Source organism: Callorhinus ursinus, unplaced genomic scaffold (genome assembly GCF_003265705.2).
Source record: "Callorhinus ursinus isolate GAN/ISIS: 27379988/994484 unplaced genomic scaffold, GSC_fseal_2.0 scaffold147, whole genome shotgun sequence".
Classification (NCBI taxonomy): Eukaryota; Metazoa; Chordata; class Mammalia; order Carnivora; family Otariidae; genus Callorhinus; species Callorhinus ursinus.
The window spans coordinates 237,235-261,108 of NW_027397209.1; the positions used below are offsets into that span (position 1 = coordinate 237,235).

Below are 23,874 nucleotides of genomic sequence, written 5' to 3' on the forward strand. Positions count from 1 at the left end.
TGAGCCCAGCTTTGTGGGCCCCCTGCTCAGCAGGGAGTCTGCATCTCCCTCTCCCATTGTCCCTCCCCCAACTCATGCTGGTGTACTCTCTCTCTCTCCCTCTCAAATTAAAAAAAAAAAAAGACCAATACCACACACAAATGGAATCACTCCACATGAAGAAACTGAGTCTGTCACCACTTTATAATCCTTAATCTACTTTAATCTTTCATTGACAGCTTGATTTATAGAATTATTGTGTAATTCACCCCAAATAAGATAATTCTTTTTCACCTTCAGAAAGTTTTGATTTTGATTTCTCACTTACATCAGAGTTTCTATTTGATGTTTTTTCTCTTTCAAACAATAAATACCTACATGTATGTGTATACTTGTCTAACATCTTTTTGCCTTCTATTTGTTCTTTAATGAGAAGTTTTAGATTTCCCTGAATTTCACCTGTTTCCTCTTTGCAAAAATATCAGTCTTCCTTCATCTGTCTTGTCTCACTGAAAATTTTCCAGTTGTCATTTTATGGCTACTGTTTTCCTTATTTGTTCCTTAACTTCCTTAAAATGATGGAGCTGACTAGTTTCCAGTTCAGTGTCTCTCCTTTTGCTTAAGATTTCTTTCTCAAGGGGCGCCTGGGTGGCTCAGTTGGTTAAGTGACTTGCCTTCGGCTCAGGTCATGATCCTGGAGTCCCAGGATCTAGTCCCACATTGAGCTCCCTGCTCAGCAGGGAGTCTGCTTCTCCCTCTGACCCTACCCCCTCCCATGTGTGCGCGCTCTCTCTCTCTCTCTCTGTCATTCTCTCTCTCAAATAAATAAATAAAATCTTAAAAAAAAAAAAGATTTCTTTCTCAAACTGCTTTTCAGAGCTTTTCTCTGCATCATCTGGATCAGCCACGTCTGCTTCTAGTGCTCTCTTGTCATCTTCCTGTTTATGTATTATTATTTTTAATTATTTTTATTTTAATAACAGTATAGGTAACACACAGAGTGTTATATTTGTTTCAGGTGTACAATATAGTGATTCAGCAATTCTATATATTATTCAGTGCTCACCAAGATGAGCGTGCTCTTAATCTCCTTCACCTATTTCACCTGTTCCTCCTCCTCCGATCTCTCTGCTGGTAACCACGTTTGTTCTCTATAGTTGAAAGTCTGTTTTTTGGTTTGTCTCTCCCTTTTTTTCCTTTGTTCATTTGTTTTCTTAAATTCCACATATGAGTGAAGTCATATGGTATTTGTCTTTCTCTGACTTATTTTGCTTAGCATTATACTCTCTAGCTCCTTCTGTGTTGTGGCAAATGGCAAGATTTTATTCTTTTTTATGGTTGAATAATGTTTTTGTGTGTGTGTGTGTGTGTGTGTGATGTATACACACAGCATATCTTCTTTATCCATTCTTCTATTGATGGCATTTGGGCTGCTTCCATAATTTGGCTATTGTAAATATTGCTGCAATAAACATAGAGGTGCATATATCCTTTTGAATTAGTGTTTTTGTATTCTTTGGGGTCATCTTCCTACTTAGAGCATTGCTTTTCATTTTCCTCTGCTGATTTCTTAGCCACCTCTAATTTCTTTATGGTGAGAAGTGTCTTCTTTGGCTTAATGTAGAAGAGACTTTAATTCTTTTTTTGTTTGTAGTATTCTTATTTATATTTCATATTTCATTTTCTTAGCTTAGCTATGTTTGCATAAAGAATTTTTTTAAGATACGTGGGGTGCCTGGCTGGCTCATTTGGAAGAGCATGTGACTCTTGATCTCGAGGTCGTGAGTTCAAGCCCCATGTTGGGTGTAGAGATTACTAAAAATAAATAAACTTTTAAAAAAAGTTATTTTAAGATACAGTTCCTGCCCATGTTACAATTCACCGTTAAAAAGTGAATTTTTTTATACTATGATATTCTTGAGAAAAATTGCAGTTTGTATATTGTTTGTTTTCAGTTCTTTAAAGACTCTGGTAACTGGTTCTCTTTTTCATTCTTTTAATTTTGCATACTTGTGTTCAGTGGCTTTGTTTTTTTTTTCTTATTAGAGTTAAATTGAACGTCTTCAGCTTTCTGTTCTCAACTCCCCACCCTTTTCCTCATATTCTTCTAGAAGTTTCCCTGAAGTGTTGATTTCTTTAAAAAAAGTTATTTTTTGTTTCTTTACAGTTACTTTACAGTTACTTTGAATAACCCTAAACATTTTCTCTTATCTATTCCACAAAATTTTTATACTTATAAAAGAAGAGAGAGATTTTCTGATTTGTGCTCCATGAATAAGTTCTTGAATACTTCTCCACTGTTAAATTTGCTTCCTTCCCTACCCAATACAGAACTAAACACATTCATTACTTAATGCTTTTCCTGCAGTTTGCCACCTCCAGGATCTCAGCCATTTTGTCCAGCACTAGAGAAGGTACTGGGAAAAAAACTGGAGGGGGGGGGTTCCATTTTATTTTAGTCTTTTCATTTACAACAAAACTTGCTTGTCGTAAACTAATAAATTTATGTCATGATCAGCAGTTTGTAAAACACAGGTATATTGAGTGTTAGCTTAAGAAAATGAATTGGAGAGAGGCTGTATAAGGTAATGGTTAAATTTGAATGCTAGCCCCACTACTACTAACTGAACACCTTGGGAAAGCTACTTAACCCTTCTCTGTTTAGTTTCTTTGTTTGTAAAATAAAGATCGTATTTACTTCTTAAAGTTGTTGTGAAGATTAAATAGGTTAATATATGTGAAATCCTTAGAACATTGCCTAACACACAGTAAGAGCTATGAAAGTATTAGATGCTGCTGCTCTTGCTCCCACTCCCACCACTACCACTACCACTCCACTCCACGCCGAGTCCCACTGACGAGTTTAGTGGTCTTGGTCCTGAATAGCCGTATGAACTTGGACAAGTTACATGATGTCTGCAAACCTCAGTTTCTTCAACTTTGAAATGAGAATATATGTACTTCTAATGTGTTGTCATGAGGTTAAGATATGATAATTCTTGTAAACTGCTTAACACAGTACCAAGCACATACCGTTCTTGATAAAAATTAGCTGTTATCATTAAGGCCCCTCACAATCATGTTCTCTCTTGTCTTCAGCAGGGACAATTAGGTCTTTCCACCCTCCTGGTCCCATAGGAAGAAGAGTTTCTTGTTCAAGTCATGGGGACACTGCAGAGCCTATCTTCCACTGATTTTTCTGTCTCTTGGGATTTTGGCCTGAGCTAGCCCTAGAACATCATTCATTTGTATGCACTGTTGTCTTTTATGTCAGACTCTATGCTAGATGCTGAGAATTTTAAAAATGAGTCTTTTAATTAAACTACTGATTATAGGTTATAGGCATTTTCATTATACTTACATTTTTTAAATTATTTGTATTGAGCACTTTTCCTATGTGCTCATAACATTTAGTAAGACCCTACTTTCTCTACCACCATTCAGCTGCAAGCACAATTCCCATACCCTACAGGTTCAGCCAGTCCTCACTAAGGTGGGCTGATGGGACCTACAATCAATGTGGTTACTGTACTTGTAGTGTTCAGTGTTTCTGGGGCTAGAGCCCTGAACAGTATGCGTTTTAAGCTGCCACCTTCTTTGCAGCTCAGCTATAAATCAGGACCTCTGCCTTGTCTTCTTGTCTAACATTCCAAGTCTTATAGTGGGACTGATGTCCACCTAGATCTTGTATCCTATGTGAGTTTGCTTTACCTATTGTTCCCACCATTTTTAAAAAAATTTTTAGCTTCCTCTTTTAGCTCTTTCCCTGCATCTTAGAAACAGAAACGAGAGCACAAAATTAGAAAAAAAACAAAACTATTGTCTTTTTCTTTGTCTTTAAAAGAATGGGTTATGTTTCCTGACTTTTTTTTTACTCTTGTGCTCATTGTAGTCATTTGTCTGTGCCTCATCTTGCATCCTGAAACTGCTCTGGCAAAAGTGACCAAATATGTAAACTACTGAGTCAAATCATTCTTTTTAGATTTTAGATTTTCTTTCCTTATCAGTGGAATTTGACACTACTGTTACTACCATTTAAAAATTCTCTTCCAGGGGCTCCTGGTGGCTCAGTGGTTAAGCATCTGCCTTCGGCTCAGGTCATGATCCCAGGGTCATGGGATCGAGTCCTGCGTTGGGCTCCCTGCTCTGCCGGAAGCCTGCTTCTCCCTCTTCCTCTCCCCCTGCTTGTGTTTCCTCTCTCGCTGTGTCTCTCTCTGTCAAATAAATAAAATCTTAAAAAAAAAAATTCTCTTCCAGTTCTTTGCTTTCCTTTTGGATTATACATTCTCAGCCTTCTCTGTTGCTTTTTTTTTTTTCCTTCTGTTCATTCCTTAAATGTTGGTGATCCTCTGGACAGTGCCCTTAGCCTTTTTCTCCTTGTTCTTTTTTTTTTTTTTTTTAAGATTTATTTATTTTGAGAGAGTGAGAATGAGAGAGAGCGAGAGAGTGTGTACATGAGAGCGGGGAGGATTAGAGGGAGAAGCAGGCCCCTCGCCGAGCAGGAAGCCTGATGCGGGACCCGATCCTGGGACTCCAGGATCATGACCTGAGCTGAAGACAGTTGCTTAACCAACTGAGCCACCCAGGCGCCCTTTTTTCTCCTTGTTCTACATCTTCCGTAGGTGGCCTCAACTGTTTCCGGTGGAACATTTGACCATTATCTCTGTGCTGACAATTCCCAAATCATCATCTCCATTGAGACGTTGTCCTTGGATTTTAGACTCCTTTACATGACTAGTAAACATCCCCACCTGTACCCTCTGTAGGTACCTCAAAGTCAGGTTGACATGCTAAGTTCATGATCTCTTTTTCCAGACATAATGTTTGCCCACTGTCAGATCAGACAGCCTGAAATGTTGAACCCTATTTTCTCTTTCATCTTCTACATTTAATCACTTACTCAGTTACTCATCCATTTATTCCAATTAAATATTGTGCTCTCATTTTATGCCCACTATTGTGATAAAATTCTTAAGATTCAATATTAATATCTTTTGTGTTTGTACCTTTTCTCTAACCTTTTTGTTACAGTCCTTGCCATCTTTCTCATGTTATAACCTGACCTATCTCCCTTTCTTCCTCTAGTCCATCCTCCATACTGAAATCATTTCACAGTTTCAGACATTTCAAAATTGAGGTCAGATCACTGTTTTTCTGACTTAAAACCCTCGATTTCCTAACTCCCGTAGTAAAGTCCACATTTCTTAGTATGGCACATAAGGCTTTCCGTGGGCTTGTTTTCTCTCCAATGTTCTCTTTTCCTGCTGCATTTCTTTGAACCCTGTTCTCTACTCTTGTTTAATAATAGTTAATGACTGTTTCTTGAATGTGCCATGATGGTTCTGTGCTTTTGTTTATGCTCTTAGGCTGTATTACTTTTCACATTCATTGTCTTTATTATTATTTGCTATTTATCATTTGAGACAGCTTAAACATTGCCTCCTCTATGAAGCTTTTTATGATATCCCCTTCTCCCAGTTAAGGAATTTTTTTGTGTTTTGTGTGTACCCCCATGTACTACTACTCTGTACACTCTCCTATAGCCATTATAGAGCTTCATTGCCCTTTTCTTGTCTATATGTCTTTTTCTCTGTGTGGAATGTCTTGTATTTGCACCCTCAAACACAGAACCTGACTTGTAAATGGCTTTCAATAAAAGTTTGATGACTGAATGAATATAAGTTATTACCATAATGAGACATTCTTTCCTTAGATAGGAATTCCTTTACTAGATCTTAAGCTTCTCCGAGCAGGTACTTTATCTTACTTTGTCTATTTTTCAGGATCTTGTCTCGTAGCTGCTTAATAAAAAAGTATTGTAGTAGTCAGAGGTGTAGGTATGCAGTGGCTTAAGCAGGATTTTCCTGCAGAGGAGGAAGTTGAATTGTGTTGGTCTTAAGCACAGTAGGATTGTTCTTATATTTAATGGTCCTTATGTTTTATCCATACATCTTGATCAATTTATAGATGGAAACATTGCTTTGATATTTGCCAAATCAAGAAGATTCTCAGGGCAAATACTCTAGGGATTCATTAAATGCTGTTAACTAGGTGAGGATTTTTACTTTTTAAAACTGTTAAAGTGTGGGTATCCTAGTTGCTGTTAAAAGTTGTGGGGTAATTATCTAAAATACTTTGTAACTAGGGGAACCTGAGTGGCTCAGTTGGTTAAGCATCCAAGTCTTGGTTTCAGCTCAGGGTTGTGAGATCAAGCCCCACATAAGGCTCAGTGCAGAGTCTGCTTTGGATTCTGTTTCCCTCTCCCTATGCCCCTCTCGCTCATGCTCTCTCTCAAATAAATTAATCTTTAAAAAATAAAATAAAAAATAAAACACTTTGTAACTAAATCACACAAGGAGTTAACAGGTAAAAAGCACAATCAGACTGAGACTGATTGTGTCATGTCCAATTTCTTTTGTAATTTAGTTTTTTAAGTGATGTTTTATACGAAAAATTGTAGGTTTCTTCTTGAAAAAGACTAAAGAGTTAGGCATCATGGATATGGGTAGGGATTGAGATTCCAAATTGGAATCAATTATTAAGCCAGAAAGAAGCTATCAGGAAAGAGATTGGTTTGTTAATTGGGTTTCATAACCCAGGGTGGTTTGTGGAGGGGTGAGAAAAAAAACAATATCATGAATTTGGGTACCTTTTTTGCCTAGGAAAAAAGGAACTTATAAACAGAAGCTATAAGCCAGTTCTGTAGGACCTCAGATATTAGTTGAAATATACTGCCTATTTTCTGTCAAGCTGTCTTATGCTTTTTATACAAAAATGTTAATATTATAGGTTTGAAGTAAAACTAACAATTCTCAGCAAGACACTGTTAAGGGATATGCTGTTCATTTATAAACAGCCTACATTTATAAAACACCGCTTTTGTGCCAGGCTGTGTCCTAGGGCTGGAGTGAAGAAACAGATGAGTGAAAGGCATAGTCTGGTTTCTAAAAGAACTTGGCCTCCAGTGGAGGGAGCATAAACCTGAAGTGGTATGAGGAGCATCTTGGTTTGTTGACAAAACGGAAGCCTACAACTTTAGCCTGCTGGACTGTGCCCTGCAAAGGTTGCTTGATACTATGAAGAATGTGTGAAGGGTGAGGGGTTGTGCATTCCAGGCGGAAGAAACTCTATGTTTAAACATATGTTAGTGGGAGACCTTGCTATGTTGTGGGAGCTTTGGGTCCCAAAACTCAACAAATCATCCATGAGCCTTTATAAGCAATTAGTGGAATAATCCTGGCCTGATGACTACCTACACTATCCATAGAAACCTTGAAAATGCCCTCATCCCCCCTTACCCTCCCATTGGACTTGGTTCCCATTGTATGTCCTGATACCATCTTTTATAACACTAATTATATTTTTATGCATGTTTTACTGTCTTCACATGCATGTTCAGTCTTTGCTGTGTGAATGCAAGGTTTATGTCTGTTTTAGTCACAACTGTTTCCCCAGAACCTTGTCCAGTGATTGGGTTGTAATGCGTGCTCAGTAAATACTAGGTCAACAAATAAATGATATTAAAGATAACATTGTAATAGTGTTATGGAAAGCATATCGTAATAGTTTTGTTGGAGAAGGGAGTGTGATTTAATGCATATTTTTAGCTGTGGGTTCTTTTCCTTTTAATTTCAGGCCAGATTTCTTCCCTTACCTGCTGGCTGTAGTTTAGCCATTTAGACTTCATAGAGAACACCCGTGTATCTTCAGTTGTTTATCTTGATTTCCTCTACCTCTAGTGATTCAGAAGACACGTGTAACGACAAAAGATATCTTGTTTGAAGTTAGGTTCTAGTTAGCGTGGAGGTTAAAAATCTTGTAATGTCACAATTGCCTTTGAAAAGTCAGATGGTGACCTAGGGTCAACCTAGTTCTTTTCTGAAGCTTTGCCTGAGCATTAGTTCAAGTAGTTGGCTTATGCAAGAAAACTCTACCTTCAGATAGTATCGCATTCCTGGTAATGTGCTCATGCCGACGGACATGTGCAAACGGAGACTTACTGAAGGAAAGAGACTCGTCTCTTCCCTCCTATGTCCGCTTTGCTTCCTTCACATGTATAAAAGCTTGTGAGTTGAAAGCGGGTAGAGGAGCCTCTGTAGGTAGGTCTGTGAACCTATTTATTCTCTTCCCTGTGGCCCCAGGACCCCGACTGGCTTTGTGAAGTTTGCTCCTCAAAAGAATTCCTGTAACCTCTCTCCACTATTACCGATTCAAATGATGGGAACGTCTAACTCCCAGCTATAGGTAGACCTTTTTTTTAGAGCTTTATTTCTAAAGGATTAGTTAATTCAGTCATTACTAATACTAATGTATATAATTCAAGAATTAACCAGAAACTTGATTTATCTGCTTTATGGTCACTTGCAACTCTGAAGGAACTAGAAAACATGAATGACCATTCTTTTAAAATTCTGTAAGAGTGGAGGGCTGCAATCCAGCTATTCTTTTAGCTAGAAATCTCTATCAGTGGAATCTCTGTTTCAGTTTTTCAATGAAGTAACTGAATTTTGATAACTCTGAGAGAGATCCTGTGGTCTTGAGGTGCTTCCTGAATCATCAGAGAAAGCTTACATTAGGTGTTACTATAGCTCTTGCACCAAGTGTATACTATTCAATTCTGTATATTAGTATTTGGTTATCAGAACAATTTGTTACCTAATTTACCAGGTTGGTTTATTATTTCAATATTTGTTGTTCAGTTATATTTGAGATTAATATTAAAATATGAGCTTTATGGTATAATATACTGTTTTATATTAAATACTTTTTAAAATACTATTCTTAAAGCTTAAATATAGGAAAGAAGCTGGGACTGTTATAGGAAGTTCTGTACCATGCTGATAATGAAACTGAATATGGATATACTGCATTGTGACCTAGACATTTTGGTGAAAACATTTTGTTTTACTTAAAAAATAATGAACCATGAGAGACTATGGACTCTGAGAAACAAACTGAGGGTTCTAGAGGGGAGGGGGGTGGGGGGGATGGGTTAGCCTGGTGATGGGTATTAAAGAGGGCACGTTCTGCGTGGAGCACTGGGTGTTATACACAAACAATGAATCGTGGAACACTACATCAAAAACTAATGATGTAATGTATGGTGATTAACATAACATAATAAAAGAAAATGACAAAAAATAAATTATTAAGTATCTCACTTTTGTGAACCACAAAGTAATGTGTGACACAGCCACTTCTGCATCATTTCTGAGCTTTGGAGTGGGGTAGCACTTTGGTGTGGTAAGGGTCAAGGATGCCTGTTGTTCTTTCTACTTGGTAGTGTTTTCAGGAAATATCTCTTTGCAAATGTTAAAACAGCAGGTCCAGGCTGGCTTCATCAGATTAGATTGTTATGTTAATCTAAAACAGCACAGCCTAGAAGAAAAGCTCTGATTAGGTACTATTATTTATCCATCATTTACATATTAAAAAATGAAATTTAATGAGAGACCACACTCCTAGGAAGTGATCTGAGTGTAAGATTCTAATCTGGGCAACTCCACAGCCCTCTTAACCATTACCCTTTACCACTTTACAAGATAGTTTTTCTCTTGATGGAACCTCTCAAGCCTTTAGGCTTATGGTACTGCTAAATCAAGAGGCCTTTGTGGGAGAAGTTAAACGTAGAGATCCAGACATTGAGAGTTCTCTGAATGGAAGTACAAACTGAGACTTATTGAGGGGAAAAAGAGAAGTACTCCTGAGTTGGTTGAGAGGAGGGGAAGAAAGAAAGGGAGAGGTGGGAGGGGGTTGGAGAGAGAATGAATCCTAAGAGGAGGAGGGGGAACATGTAGAATGTATTGTATTTTATTACACCTCTTTTCCTCTTATGGAAACATCCTTATTTGAGGTTTACTTTTTTAAAATTTTACTTTTTATTTATTTTTTAAAGATTTTATTTATTTGAGAGAGAGCACACGGGGATGGGAGGAACATCTGGGAAGGAGAAGGAGGGAGGAAAGAATTTCAAGCAGAGTCTGCTGAGTGCAGAGCTGGACCTGGTGCTCAATCTCAGGACCCTGAGGTCATGACCTGAGCCAAAACCCAGAGTCGGAGGCTTAACCAACTGAGCCACCCAGGCGCACTTCACTTTTTTAAAGAAAGAATTATATAGAGTATCAAACATACTTCTCCACAGTATGGTGAATCCCCCACCCCTCCAGTGTCATCACTCAGCTTTTAGCAGTTGTCAGTATTGTTTTATGTATAACACTTTTTTTTATAAGGTATGAGCATTTATACTCTTTAACACTCCCAACAACAAAAATAATAAAATCCATAATATGATCCAGTGCCCATTTCATGCTCAATTTCCCTGAATTGTCTCAAAAACAATTATTACTGGGGGTTGGATCTGTTATGATCCACACAAAGTCCACACATTGCATTTGGTTAATATATCTCTTAAACTTGTAACATTTTCTTCCTATTTATTTGCTGAGGAAAGAAACTTAATCCGTCCTCTTGTCGCATTTTCACATTCTAGATTTGGGTGATGATGTCCTAATGTTGTTTAACATATTTTTCTATCCCTTGTCCTTGCTGTAAACTGGTAGATCTAGAGGCTTGAATAGATTCAAGTTGAGTTTGTTTTGGCAAGAATATTTCATAGATGGTACTGTGTAGATCCTCTTGTCTTATGACAGGACATTAAGATTGATTCAGAATCGGGTTCTTTTCACTTAATGGATTTAACAGTCATTAGTGATTGCTACCTGGATATATTAATTCATTAGAGATTGCTTGCTAACCAAACAAGTATATCTGGTTGTCTTTATTTTGTGATTCCATCATTTTTTCTGCATTTGTATGGTTCTTCTGTAGGGAAAACTTTCATCATCAATTATTTGATTGCTTTGAAATATAAGAAATACTAGTGTAAAGACTTTTAATTCTTTAGAGCAGCTTTTTTTTTAAATTGAGTTATAACTTACATACAATAAAGTGCATAAATCTTAAATGTTGTACCTCTTAGTGAATTTTTACATAAGTGTTCACCTGAGAAACATCATCCAGATTAAGTTACAGACTGTTAGCAACACCTCAGCCAACCTTCTCATAGAGGTAATCTCTATTCCAACATGCTAACCTCAGATCAGTAACTTCAGTATCACCTAGGAACTTGTTAGAAATACATGTTTTAAGACCCCATTTAGACATATTGGCTTGGAAAGTGGAGTGGGGGTGGCGCAACAATCTTGTCTTAATAAACCCGCCCAGGTGATTCTGATGCACACCAGCATTGGTGAACCACTGCTCTGTCCTAATCCTTATTATCATCATTAGTCTTTTCTTGACCTTCCCTTTATATGAATGGATCAACTGAACATTTTTTGTTCCATTCTACTTCCCCAGGTGCAGTGGATTTTTCCCTGTGTCCCAGGGGTAAGAGGGTTTGCTGCCCCTTCCTTGGGAGTTTAAGGCTTTGCTGCATAAAATAGAAGGATGCATAGAAGCTAGTGGGGCTTTGTCCTTGTTCCAGCTTAGCGTCTTATCTCCTGCATGCTTGTGCCCTTGAGAGGAGGCTCTCTGGTGTAATTTTCCTTGAATAATAGGTTGAGGCCCATGGAAAAAAGCTTGCTATTCCAAGCTGACATTTTACTCCACATTTGGCTTTTAAGCATCCATGAAAATGTGAGGGTATTACTTACTCCTTATGATGGTCACTTCTTTCTTTTATGCTCTGCCAAAAGTGAAACTGTTAAAAAATGTCTTGTCTCTTCTTGGAGGTTCTTGGCCCCCTTTGGAATTTGGCTTATTTGGTTGTCTTCTGATGTTGGCTCTCCGATGGGCTCAAGAAAAGTTAGGATTTTGAAGACTATCTAGCTGTTCCAGGTTGTTAGGTAGTAGTGACATTCATTGCAACTTTCTGCATCCTAAGTGGAAGTGACATTCTGATCTTTCTATAAATGGAACCACACTATATGTACTCTTAAATATCTGGATTGTTTTGTTTAAAGGATCTTCTTAGATTCATCGATATTGTTGCATGTAACCAGTAGCTCCTTTTTTAAATTACAATGTTGTATTCTATTAAGTCAAAATTACTAGTAAATTTATTTTTCTATGATATTCTTTCAGTACATCTAAATCTTAACAAAATGTTTCATTTTGGGCTATTTATTGAGTGTCTGCTATATACTGAACGAGCTTAGGGTTGGGTAATGTATACTGGTGTATCAAACTCAACCTGTGCCATTCTCGAACTTTTATAGCCTAGCAATGATCCATCTGTGTTAATGTTACCCCTGTCACTTTTCTCCGTGACACTTGATTCTCTATAGCCCTGCTCTCGTTGCCTATTTAATTTAAGAACTTTGCTTGAGCAAGTCCTAAATAGACCAAAGTGCTAAAGGATTGCATACCGTGATTTTTCAATACCCAGTGTCTTATAAAATGTCTGGTTAATTGTTGTGCATGTATACTATTTTAAAAGGCAGTGCAACTGCTCAGGTGTTAGGGTTGGTCATTATTCAAGCAGCTTGGCACCTGTCATCTTTACTTAGCCCTTAGCACCTTCATGTCATTTGCATGCCCCACACAGTTATTTAAGTTTATCGGAACTAAATGGTAAAATTTGGAGAGAATTTTTGTGGTTTGGCCAGGGGAGCTTCTGGTTCCTCTTTATCTGCTAGTGTTCTCCTGTTCCTTAAATTAAAACTTCAGAAAGTAATATGCCTTGAATCTACATTTAATAACATTATTTAATGTTCCTAAGCCACAAATTAATTTAAAGCCTCACTTTCATGAGTTGCTTTGATTCCCATCTGCCGAGTAGTAAGTTGTAGCTGGAGGACAAAAAGTCAGCTTGATACAATAATGGGGCTTTCTATTGAGCTTGGTGTGCTCTTTTTAAAACCACAAACAATCTGCAAGGAATGAAGTACTGTTTTAAACCTTTACTTTTGGCTGAAGGTGTGATTTTTGTTTATTTGATTATTGTAATCAAGACTTTGAATCAGTTTATGCCACAGATGAAAGCTAGGAGAAACAGGGCAGAAGGGGATTTGGGGGAAGTGGTTGAGTAACACAAGGTTAAAAAAAAAAAATTAAATTAAGGTATATTTATCTGAATGTGAAAGCACATATTAAGAAGTGACTGGTTATGGATATGCAGTCATCACCATTGCTGTTCAGTTAATTGTGCTGGGTCTCAGTAGTGAATTTATGCCTATGTAAATCCCCAAAATGCAGGTAGTTCATACCTTCTAAAAAGCTATTTGAAAAACTAAAAAAAGAATGTGAGTGGGTGGTTCCTCAGATGATAAGGTAATGGATATGAAAGGAGTTTGAAAAGGTGAAAGCTTCTACTGTTGCTCTGCAAAACTTCTCATTTAATTATACCTAGGTTCCTTGCAGTCTTTATGCTTCCCTAACCTTAATTATCCAGTCCCGTCCTTCACTTTTGTACCTCTCAATAACGCTTTCAGAATATTTCATTCCTGAGGTGCCTGGGTGGCTCAGTCAGTTAAGTTTCAGTCTCTTGATTTCGGCTAGGGTCATGATCTCTGGGTCCTGGGATCCTGCAGAGCCCCATGTCTGGCTCTGTGCTCAGGGGGGAGTCTGCTGGAGATTCTCTCCCTCTGTCTCTGCCCCTCTCCTGCACCCACATGCACTCTCTTTCTCTCTTTCTCTGTCTCACTCAAATAAATAAATAAATCTAAAAAAAAAAAAAAAAAAAAAGACACTCATTCCTTTGTCAGGAAGGCAGTCTGCATGGATCCTGGAATCAGGTAGACTTGAAACTGAATCCTTTTCAGTAGTTCATGATTTTTTTGACAAGTATTTTAGCTTTTCCAAATCTTGGTTTATCTATTTAAAATGGTAGGACATCTACAACTTTATAATGTTATGATGATTAAACAAGGATAGAGTGGTAAGCATGATACCCATTATGTAAATGCTCAATAAAGTTTGCTTTTTCTTTTCCCTTCCCATCCAATTGTGGATTCCTTTTAAAAGCATGAAACAAACAAACCAAAACCAAAAAAAACCCCAAAAAACTTTTATTTACTAGATTTATTTATTTATGGGGGGGAGGGGCAGAGGGAACCAGAGAGTGAGAATCTCAAGCAAGCCGACTCCCTGCTGAGCACAAAGCCCAACATGGGCTGGATCCCAAGACACTGAGATCATGACCTGAGCCGAAATCAAGAGTTGGAAGCCTAACTGACTGAGCCACCCAGGTGTCCCTGATTTACTAGTTTTTTAAAAAGGAATTTATATGTAGTTTTGAAATGTGAAATACCAATACTGTAAATGTGCTCTACTTCAAAAATCATTTTACAGAAATTAAATCAGAAAATCTCAGATATTTCCAAGCCCTGTGCTAGGTGTTATTCTTAGTTCAGCATTAAATTAAAGCTCACAGACAATATTGAAGTGTTTCAGAGATGATATCATTAGATTTTGTAGCCAGCATGTACTTTTTCAAATTGTTACAACTGCATTCTTTAATCACTTAACAGACTGCATATCAGGGAAAGTTCATCAGAGGTAGCATAGCTACTAAAATGAGGCAGACTCACAATGTTTGTTTTATTTCATTTCATAGTTACATAAGCAAATATAGGAGAAAGTTTCATGAATATTTAAAGATAATAGGTAGTCAATCAACTAATGAAGTGACAGTATTCATAATATAAGCAGATGTGCAGGCTTTACAGTTGAGCCATCTGATTAGTTTATACTTAAGACCACAGCCCAAATGATTGATTTCATTTATTATAATCATTCGTGCATTTAGAAATAAATAAATACTCTTGATGGGAAATAGTGTATTCAGGTTCTAATAAATTTTTCTTGTTTTTGTTCTGAGTGGTGGCACCCCAAACACTTTGTAGCAATAGTGTGTCTTTCTTGTGGGCTTATTCTTGTGCCTCTAAATTATTAATACTTAAGATATTCTTGGGAGATAATATATATTACTCTCATTTACACAGTAAAATAGAGGAATAGAGAAGTGAGTCTACTTGTGATAGGCAGGGAAATGTTAAAGCCTTTCTGACTCATAGACTGACTCACCAGAGGACAGAATCTTTAATGTGTGTTATTCAGTGATTTGCAAAATGACCCTTATATCTAATATCGTTACCAGTTTCCTTACGGTTATCCTGAAAGTGTTTGTAGGTGTGGACGTATGTTTTGTGGTACAGACTATTATAAAAAAAATGGGATGGCCGTCATCTGGCATGGATACTCCTTCTGTCCTTTTTTTCTGGTCATGGCATATATTGCTGTTTGATCATGATAATTTATCAAAGAGTCTAGATTTTACTTTAGAATCTTTTTCAACATAATCCTCAGGGCAGCTGCTACCAGTTAATCACAGGCTTACAAAACAAAGTTATTTTTCAGTCTTGATTTAGTATTTATTAAATTAACTTGCACTAAGAGATTATGAATTTACTTAAAAGTTGAGGATCTTTCAAATTTGTGGTCCTGTGGCAGGCCCCAAAGTATATAACACTTAGTTTATGCTCTTAACAGGTTTACTTTCTAATAGGTCAAATAGACATGCCCACAGTTATAAGACAGACTCAGCTATATTATTGATGCGAAGGGAATAGAGAAAGATGAGAATCAGTTTTAACTGGAAAGGTTTGTGGATGTAGGGATTTTGAACTTTGAGCATGGGGCCTTTGAGGTGGTCTTTCCAATAGCAAAGGCGTAGAAAGTAGAAAATACAGGATAGATTTTGGGGAATGACCAACAATCATCTCGGCTTGAATGTATAGTACTGCAAAGATAGTGTAGAACCAAATAGAGAAGTTTAATCTCTGTAGTGGATTTTGGGTTTTATTTTGTTGTTCCTGGCCATGCATAGTTTTTAATTGGTAGAAGGATATGATCAGATCTGTGCTATAAGAGTGTAACTGTTGACAGTTTGAATCAAAGTGAGATGGGAGTCTTAATAATATAGGAAGCCTCTGTAGTAATACAGAAAGACATGATGAGGGTAAGAGCCAGAGTTATGGAATGGAAATAATGAATTTAGAATAGATTTTTAAAGATAAAATAGATAAGTAAAACATATTAAATTGAGGTTTAGGTCTGGAGAAACTGAAATGGTAATTTATGAAGATGTTCTATCTATTGAATAAAAAAATCTTTTGGTTTTTTTCAGACATCTTCTATTTTTGTGCCTTTTAAGTATGTTTTATGAAATATTAAACTTAGTTTTGAATAATTGTTTTGGTTAGATTAAATTGTTGTTAAGTCTTGTTTTCATATTGAGGGGTGCCTGGCTGCCTCAGTTAGAAGAGCATGCTACTCTTGATCTTGGGGTTATGAGTTTGAGCACCCCATTGAGTGTAGAGATTACCTAAATAAATAAATAAATCTTAAAAAAGAGAGTCTTGTTTTCATATTGAATAAATGGTTTTTATTTTTAAGACAGTTTTTTAGTTAAAACTTTTTAAATTGCAAAAATATGGGCATGTTTAAAATATTTAAATAGTAAAAATTTAAAGGTAAAAAGAAGTCTTCCCTTCACCTAATTCTCACTTCCCTAATGGTAACCACTATTAACAGTTTGTTGTGTTCAAATGTATGTGTGCACTCGTGTCTTTATGTGATTTCTATCATGCTACCTTTATAAAAGTGGGATCCAGTGTAGTTTCTCAAAGTAGCAAAAATAGTTGTGTTCATTTACATGTCCCAAATCTAGTCTTTCTCTATAGTAACAAGAAGCTTCTGTAATAACAAGAAGTGAAAGCATATAAACTTGAAATTATGCTTTGTAATCAGTGTTTTAGCATTCTGTTTTACTTAGAAATGATCTAGTAAGTCAGTGATTATTCATTAGTTAATTCACTTTTTTTTAAGTTACCTTTAAAGTTCTTGAAAATTATGAGTAAGCTGACACTATAAAACATAATTACTGTTGAAATAAAAAGCTTGTCAGAATAATCATTCAAATTATTTTTTTAAAGATTTTATTTATTTATTTGCCAGAGAGAGAGAGAGAGAGAGAGAGAGAGCGCGCACGCACGCACAATCAGGAGGAGTGGCAGGCTGAGGGAGAAGCAGGCTCCCCGCTGAGCAGGAAGCTGGATGCTGGGCTCATCCCAGGACCCTGGGATCATGACCTGAGCTGAAGGCACACGTTTAACCTACTGAGCCACCCAGGCGTCCCAAAATAATCATTCAATTTAAACACAGATTTACATTTTCATAATCTTAAACATTGTTGTATGAGTAAGAATGGTTTATTTGATCATCAAACGTATATGTGTTTCATTAAAGTTACTCTACTGGAATAAAAACAGATGCTTATGTTATATTTAACACTGATAAAAAATCAGAAGACAGACTTGTTTCATTAAACTAGTTTTGTTTGCCAGATACTTAACCTTAATTATGTGAACTTGGTTCTTAAAACCTTTCTGAGTTAGTTTCTGTAAGAATAATTTTTAAAAGTATAACACATTTAAAATATTAGAAGATCAATTTTCTTATTATCTGGGAATTTTGATAATCTGTATAAATGCATATTTATCTCTATAGGCTAATCAGAACAGAGCTGCTTTAAGAGACTTTATAATCTAATTTATTAATAACCTCCAGGGGTAGGAAAGTAATATGTACTTGGGATGAGAAATAAAAGACCTTTCTGAATTATAGATACATAGCCTTACAGACACTCAGAGAGTTTATCGTTTCCAATTCTACAATTTTAACTGTGGCTACAGAATTAACACAGAAATACAAAACCTGACCTGTCTAGATACCAAAGGGCTATTCTTCTTTCTGGTCCGTGTGAGATTCTTAATTGATTTGAATTCAGAATAGGTAAACAGAAGAGATAAATGAACAAATCACCAATGGATCAAATTCTCCTTTTTGTCTCACCCAACACAGAATAGGTCTCTATAAACCATCAGGGATTAGTAAATGGCAGTCCATGAAATCAAACTCTCAATCATTGTTACAAAGTAATTTTTTTTCTGCCTGCATTCCTGGAGAATGACTTCTTTATCCATCCTTGATATTTTATTAACCTAGATATGTACTTAGATCTGTGGTTTAATTTTCCTTCTGTTCTGTAGATTTTTTTTTTCTCCTTTATTTTTGGGACAGTTTCTCTTATGTCTACCTGCTTTTTCTCTTCTATTTGTTTAGTTATTCTGTGTCAGGGATACTAATGATCTTTACATTCAATCTCTGTCCTACATCTTCTATCTCAGTGCTCTGATATCTTTTTTTCTCCTCAATACTCAGGTTATTTTAAGACTTTTCTCCTTGCCAATTAGTTTGATTTTTAGTCTTTGTTTCTTTACTTCCTAATTGATTTCCTTAGCTGATTTTAATTTACCTGTTTTGTTTTTTTATCTTTGAATTCTTGTTGTATTAAATGTTTGTTGTTATTAGGTTGTTCTTTGTTAGAAAGAACTCACTGGGAATTTCCTTATTTCCTTTTGTGTTTTCTTTCACTCTCGGTTCTTCCTTTGTTCTGCTTGCTATAGTCATTATTTGTTTCTCTCCTTCCTTCTACTCCCTTGTTTATACAGTTGTGTGGCCATTTCTTTTTATCTTTCTAGGTAGAGACTTAACTAGCTAGATCAAGACTTGTATTTGCCCTGATAGAACATGGGTGAATTCCCATTGATTCCTTTTTCATCTTAGCTATGATTTTGTCTCCTCCTTTTACTGCACCCCCTCAATAGACCTTTTGAGCAGTTGTATGCTGTTCTCTGTCTGCTTCTGTGTGATCGAGGGGTATAAGGTGATGTTGTGGGAAGAACTCTTCTGATGCTCCAAGCTCTCCTGTCTCCTTAGGTTTTGTTAAATGTCTACTAGCCTCACTCCATCCTGCTGAGGGTATAGTATAATTTTAGGGGCTTCAGACCCTTCCCTCAAGTCAGAATAGTGCCTTGGTAGTTGATAGGTTCTGGTCCCACTGTGCCTCAGCTGAGATTTCAGAGCTTCTATGCTGAAGGTGTTTTCCTGGACTTTTCTAAGGCATGCCAAACCAGTTTCTATCCAAACTGGAGGATGCTTATTAAAACCTTGAAGTTTTATCAACTCACCTATTTTCCCCATTACTGCTTTCAGGCAGTGTCATCAGGCTAGGAACCAGACCACATTGTACAGAATCTTTTTCTGTCCACTAGTTTTTAAAGTTTAGAGGTTAAAGTTCAACAATTTTTGTTTGAAGCTGGTGACGTTTTGGCTAAAAATTGTATACACACACATGAATATATAATCTTTCTCTTTTATTAGTTACTGGGGATAGGAAGTTCTGAAATTCTGCTTCACCCCACCGTCTTTACTTGAATGTCTGTATGATTTCCTAAATATTTACTTTTGACATAATAGCATATACATACTCTAGAAACTCTCAATTTTTAAAGTATAGGGATGGCTTACTAAAAAAACGAAACCAACAAATTACAGTGTTGTAAGAAAATGATTTTAAAAACCATCGGTGCCCCTAAGGCATATATTTTTCTTTTATTCACATTTTGTACTTGTGTATGCTTTTGTAGAATTTTTATGTAATCGCAGCAAGCATATAGTGAGCAGTAAGCATATAGCATATTATATTTCTGTTAATGTTAGGATAAACATTTTAATATTTCTGTCTCATCTTTGTAATCTCATCATGTGACCATGACATATGTCCTACCTTATTAAACAGTTAAATAAAGAACACTAGCTGTTTCTAGTTTTATGTTCTTATCTGTGCATTGAACCCTTTTGTGTTTGTTGTTTTGTGTTACCTTTAAAATAAATTTGGAAGGTTGAGATTAGTGGACTAATCAACTTTATTAAAACCATTATACCTTTCACCATGACACCTACTGTAGTATCTATTTATTTTACCAGTTGGAAATTTTTTTGAGATAGTTGCTTAAAATGATACCTGATATCTCCACTGTTAATGTCAGAGAATTTTTTTGGCATTACTGTATTTTTTTTCCTACATCCTACCATGATTTTAGTAATGAATTTTAAAAATGTATTCCAGTTTTTATAAGATCACATATGCTTTAAAAAATAACAAATCACATTTTCTTTTTTAAAGGAGATAATACTATCCAAAGTGAAAAAAATAATTCGGATTGGAAATTGAAAGATGTGTTTTTTATAGAAGTGTTTCTTTTTTTTTAAGATTTTATTTGTTTATTTGACAGAGAGAGACATAGCGAGAGAGGGAACACAAGCAGAGGGAGTGGGAGAGGGAGAAGCAAACTTCCCGCAGAGCAGGGAGCCCGACGCGGAGCTCCATCCCAGGACCCCGGGATCATGACCTGAGTCGAAGGCAGACACTTAACGACTGAGCCACCCAGGCGCCCCCGAAGTGTTTCTTTTTTTAAAAATACAGTCAACATAGAACACTACATCAAAAACTAATGATGTACTGTATGGTGACTAACATAATAAAAAAAATACTGTCAAAATTGGCAGTCTAGTTTCATTAATTCTGGATTTTGCTATCATGCATAGCTTAAGTTTATAAAAGTATTTATAAAAATGTTCTTTAGTTTCTCCTAACATTAATTTATTAATTACTGCATTCAATATTTATTAAGAGTTTTGTAGGAATCATAAGTAGGTTTTGGGCTTTGCTGCATTTCATTGTCTATGAATATACTTATTATGTAATAACCCATGTAATTTTGCTTATTTAGGAACATTTAATCTACTTTTTTGTCTCCTCAGATTCTGTCAAATTTTAAGAACAAATGCATCTTATAGCTCATGGAAGAAAAAACACAAATCAAGACATTTTTGGGTTCCAAATTGCCAAAGTATGGAGCAAAATCTGTGAGAAGTACACTGCAGCCAATGCCAAATGGGACACCTGTTAATTTATTGGGAACTTCCAAGAGTAGCAACGTCAAAAGTTACATCAAAAATAATGGCTCTGATTGTCCATCATCCCATTCATTTAATTGGAGAACAGCAACTAAATACCAGCTCAGTGCACAGAGTGTTGAAGAGCGTAACAGTACTCAAACTTCACACGATAAAGTAATTGATCCTGAAAAGCATGCACCTACTCAAGGAATGTTTGATAAAAATGGGATAAAGGGAGGCTTGAAAAGTATTTCTTTACTCACATCAAAGTTAGCAAAGCCATCCACTATGTTTGTGTCATCTACAGAGGAGTTAAACCAAAAGTCTTTGTCTGGACCATCTAGTTTGGGTAAATTCACCAAAGGCACATTATTAGGAAGGACTTCATATTCTTCAGTCAGTGCTCCAAAATCACAGTTGAATGGATTGTATGGGAACCGTTCAGCTGGTAGCATACAAAGGCCTAGAGCAAACTCCTGTGCCACCAGAAGCAGTTCTGGAGAAGGCTTAGCACAGTCCCTAGACAATATTAAATCTCTTACTTGTGAAAAAATGGTAAGGTCACAAAGTTTTTCACATTCCATTCAGAATTCATTCCTTCCACCTTCATCTATAACCAGATCACATTCCTTCAATAGAGCTGCAGATCTTACAAAGCCTTATCAGAACCAACAGCTACCCATTAGAGTGCCTCTGAGGTCAAGTATGCTAGCAAGAAATTCCCGACAGTCAGAAGTACTCAATGGAAATGATCACTTAGGGTTTGGATTTAATAGGCCTTATGCTGCTGGTGGAAAAAAGTTGGCTTTACCAAATGGCCCAGGTGTAACTTCCACTTTGGGTTATAGGATGGTTCATCCCTCTCTACTGAAATCTAGCCGACCTCCATTTTCTGGCACTATCACAGTTGATGGTAATAAAAATTCACCTGCTGATTCATGTGTAGAAGAAGATGCTGAACTTACGGCTGAGGACAGAGCTACTAATAAGGACCAAGAACTAATTGAAAATGATAGTTATAGAACAGAAAATGACCAGACCATGAAGCATAATGCTAAAATTAGATACCTGAGTGATGATGTGGATGATATTTCCTTGTCGTCTTTGTCATCTTCTGATAAGAATGATTTAAGTGAAGACTTTAGTGATGATTTTATAGATATAGAAGACTCCAACAGAACTAGAATAACTCCAGAGGAAATTTGTCTCAAAGAAGAAAAGCATGAAAATGCACCATCGAAGGATGTATTTGATTCCCCCAAGGAAAATGAAAAAAGTAAAACTGACGAGTGGTTAGATATAAGTGTCTCTGGTAAATATTAATATTCTTAAGTTTGTTTGCTTTTTCCTAGATAATATAATTGAACTTATATTTAGGATTACCTTTTGATTAATTCCAAGATACTGTCAATTTTGTGGAGGGATGGATCTAGATAAAATTGGGGTAGGGCAACTTTTATCTTCCTGTGACTTTTGCTCCCGGTCTTATTTTTCACTATTTAAAACAACAATAAAAATATTCTTCCCTAATGTATCTTAACTTTGTTCTTCTTTGACTCTCATGTACAGGCCTATTCCTACTGCTTCAGAATTTTTTCTTTTCCCCCACTTCCCTAAATAGTGGCATGCCATTTTAGACCGTCTCTTCCCTTATGGTAATAGATGCTGTTTGTTTAGAGTAAAGCTGTGCCAAAGGGTGAATTAGCTAATAATAACATAGGTTATGTCCAATCTAATGAATGTTTTTATCCTAGGAAATTTTCATTTTTTTTAAAGGAGAACTTAGATTTCTTATAGTTATACCTTCAGAGGAACTTTATTTTTTTAACTGAGGAAAGTGAGATTAGTACCTATTAAACATTTCCTCTTATACTTGGTCATCCTGGTACTAAAAGTCTGGAGAAAATATATCTTTGTGCCCATATAGCCTGAAAAAGAGCAAACTGAAGGGATTGGGTGTAGGCATGTGATCTGGTCAAGGGTCTAGGCCATGAGATGTGGATAAACCCTTGACTATCTGAGGGTCTTCTAGTTAGAAGTAAATACCAGAACAAGTGTTTCTTTTATAAGGAGGCAACTGCAAGGTTAAATGATATATACAGAGTAAGGAGTTTCATGGCCAGTGTATAAAAGTAAATATCTTAGGAAATATTAAAAGACTATGAAGCTTTATTTATAATTTTAGAAGTGTTGCAGAAGTGAAAGATGGCTCCATGAATTTTCTTTCACATAATGTATTGGGACATTTCAGTAGGTTATTTAAGATTTTATCTCTGGATCTTTTTTATTATTTAGGATTTAGAAAATGCTATAGTTACTAATACTTTTTTGCCATTTTTTTTGCTATAATATGTTAAATTATTAGAGTTTATAATTTATTTTTGAGAAATGTATTTTTGTGAATTAATAACCTTTTTTTTCTTTTTCTTCTTAAAAAATCAATTGAAGACAGGAGTGAATGTACAAAACATACTTCTGGAAATAACTTGATTTCACCAGATACAGATTACAGAGCTGGTTCTTCATTTGAGCTCTCTCCATCTGATAGCTCTGATGGAACATACATGTGGGATGAAGAGGGTTTGGAGCCCATTGGAAATGTCCATCCAGTTGGGAGCTATGAGTCTTCAGAAATGAATAGCATAGTACGTATGAATTTATATATTCTTTTGCAACATTTTGTTTACCTTACTATGGAAAGACTTGTGATACTGCTTGGATTTTAAGTTTATAAATAGCTCTCCTAGTTTAAGAAAAGGAAATTCATATCTGTTAAGAGCCTACAAAACATCTGACCTTAATACATAATAAAGCATATATTTGTGTCACATGACACGAGTTAAATACACTGTCATACATTATATACACACATGTATATATAAATAGATATACTGTATTCAGGTTAAGCTAAGCTAGTGGTTCTCAAATTTGGGGAGGAAGGCCACGTCTGGATCTAATTTTGGTTGTCATATTGAGGGGCGCTACTGACAGCGGGAAGATGCCAGGGATGCTGCTTAATGCCCTACAGTGGTATCCACAGCAAAGGATTATCCAGCCCAAGATGGCAGTAGTGCCACTATTGAGAAA

At 36.2% G+C, this 23,874-nt stretch overlaps 1 protein-coding gene across 1 annotated transcript in view; it reads left to right on the forward strand.

Moving 5' to 3' along the window:
- The window catches only part of LOC141371965 (serine-rich coiled-coil domain-containing protein 2-like), a 45,591-nt gene extending 22,078 nt beyond the window's left edge, over positions 1–23,513 (forward strand). Inside the window, exons 2-3 of the mRNA XM_073890389.1 lie at positions 20,650–22,099; positions 23,236–23,513. Of these exons, the coding sequence (XP_073746490.1) occupies positions 20,689–22,099; positions 23,236–23,513 (1,689 nt within the window). The 5' untranslated portion in view covers positions 20,650–20,688. The remainder of the gene's footprint in view (positions 1–20,649; positions 22,100–23,235) is intronic.
- Positions 23,514–23,874: the final 361 nt, after the last annotated feature.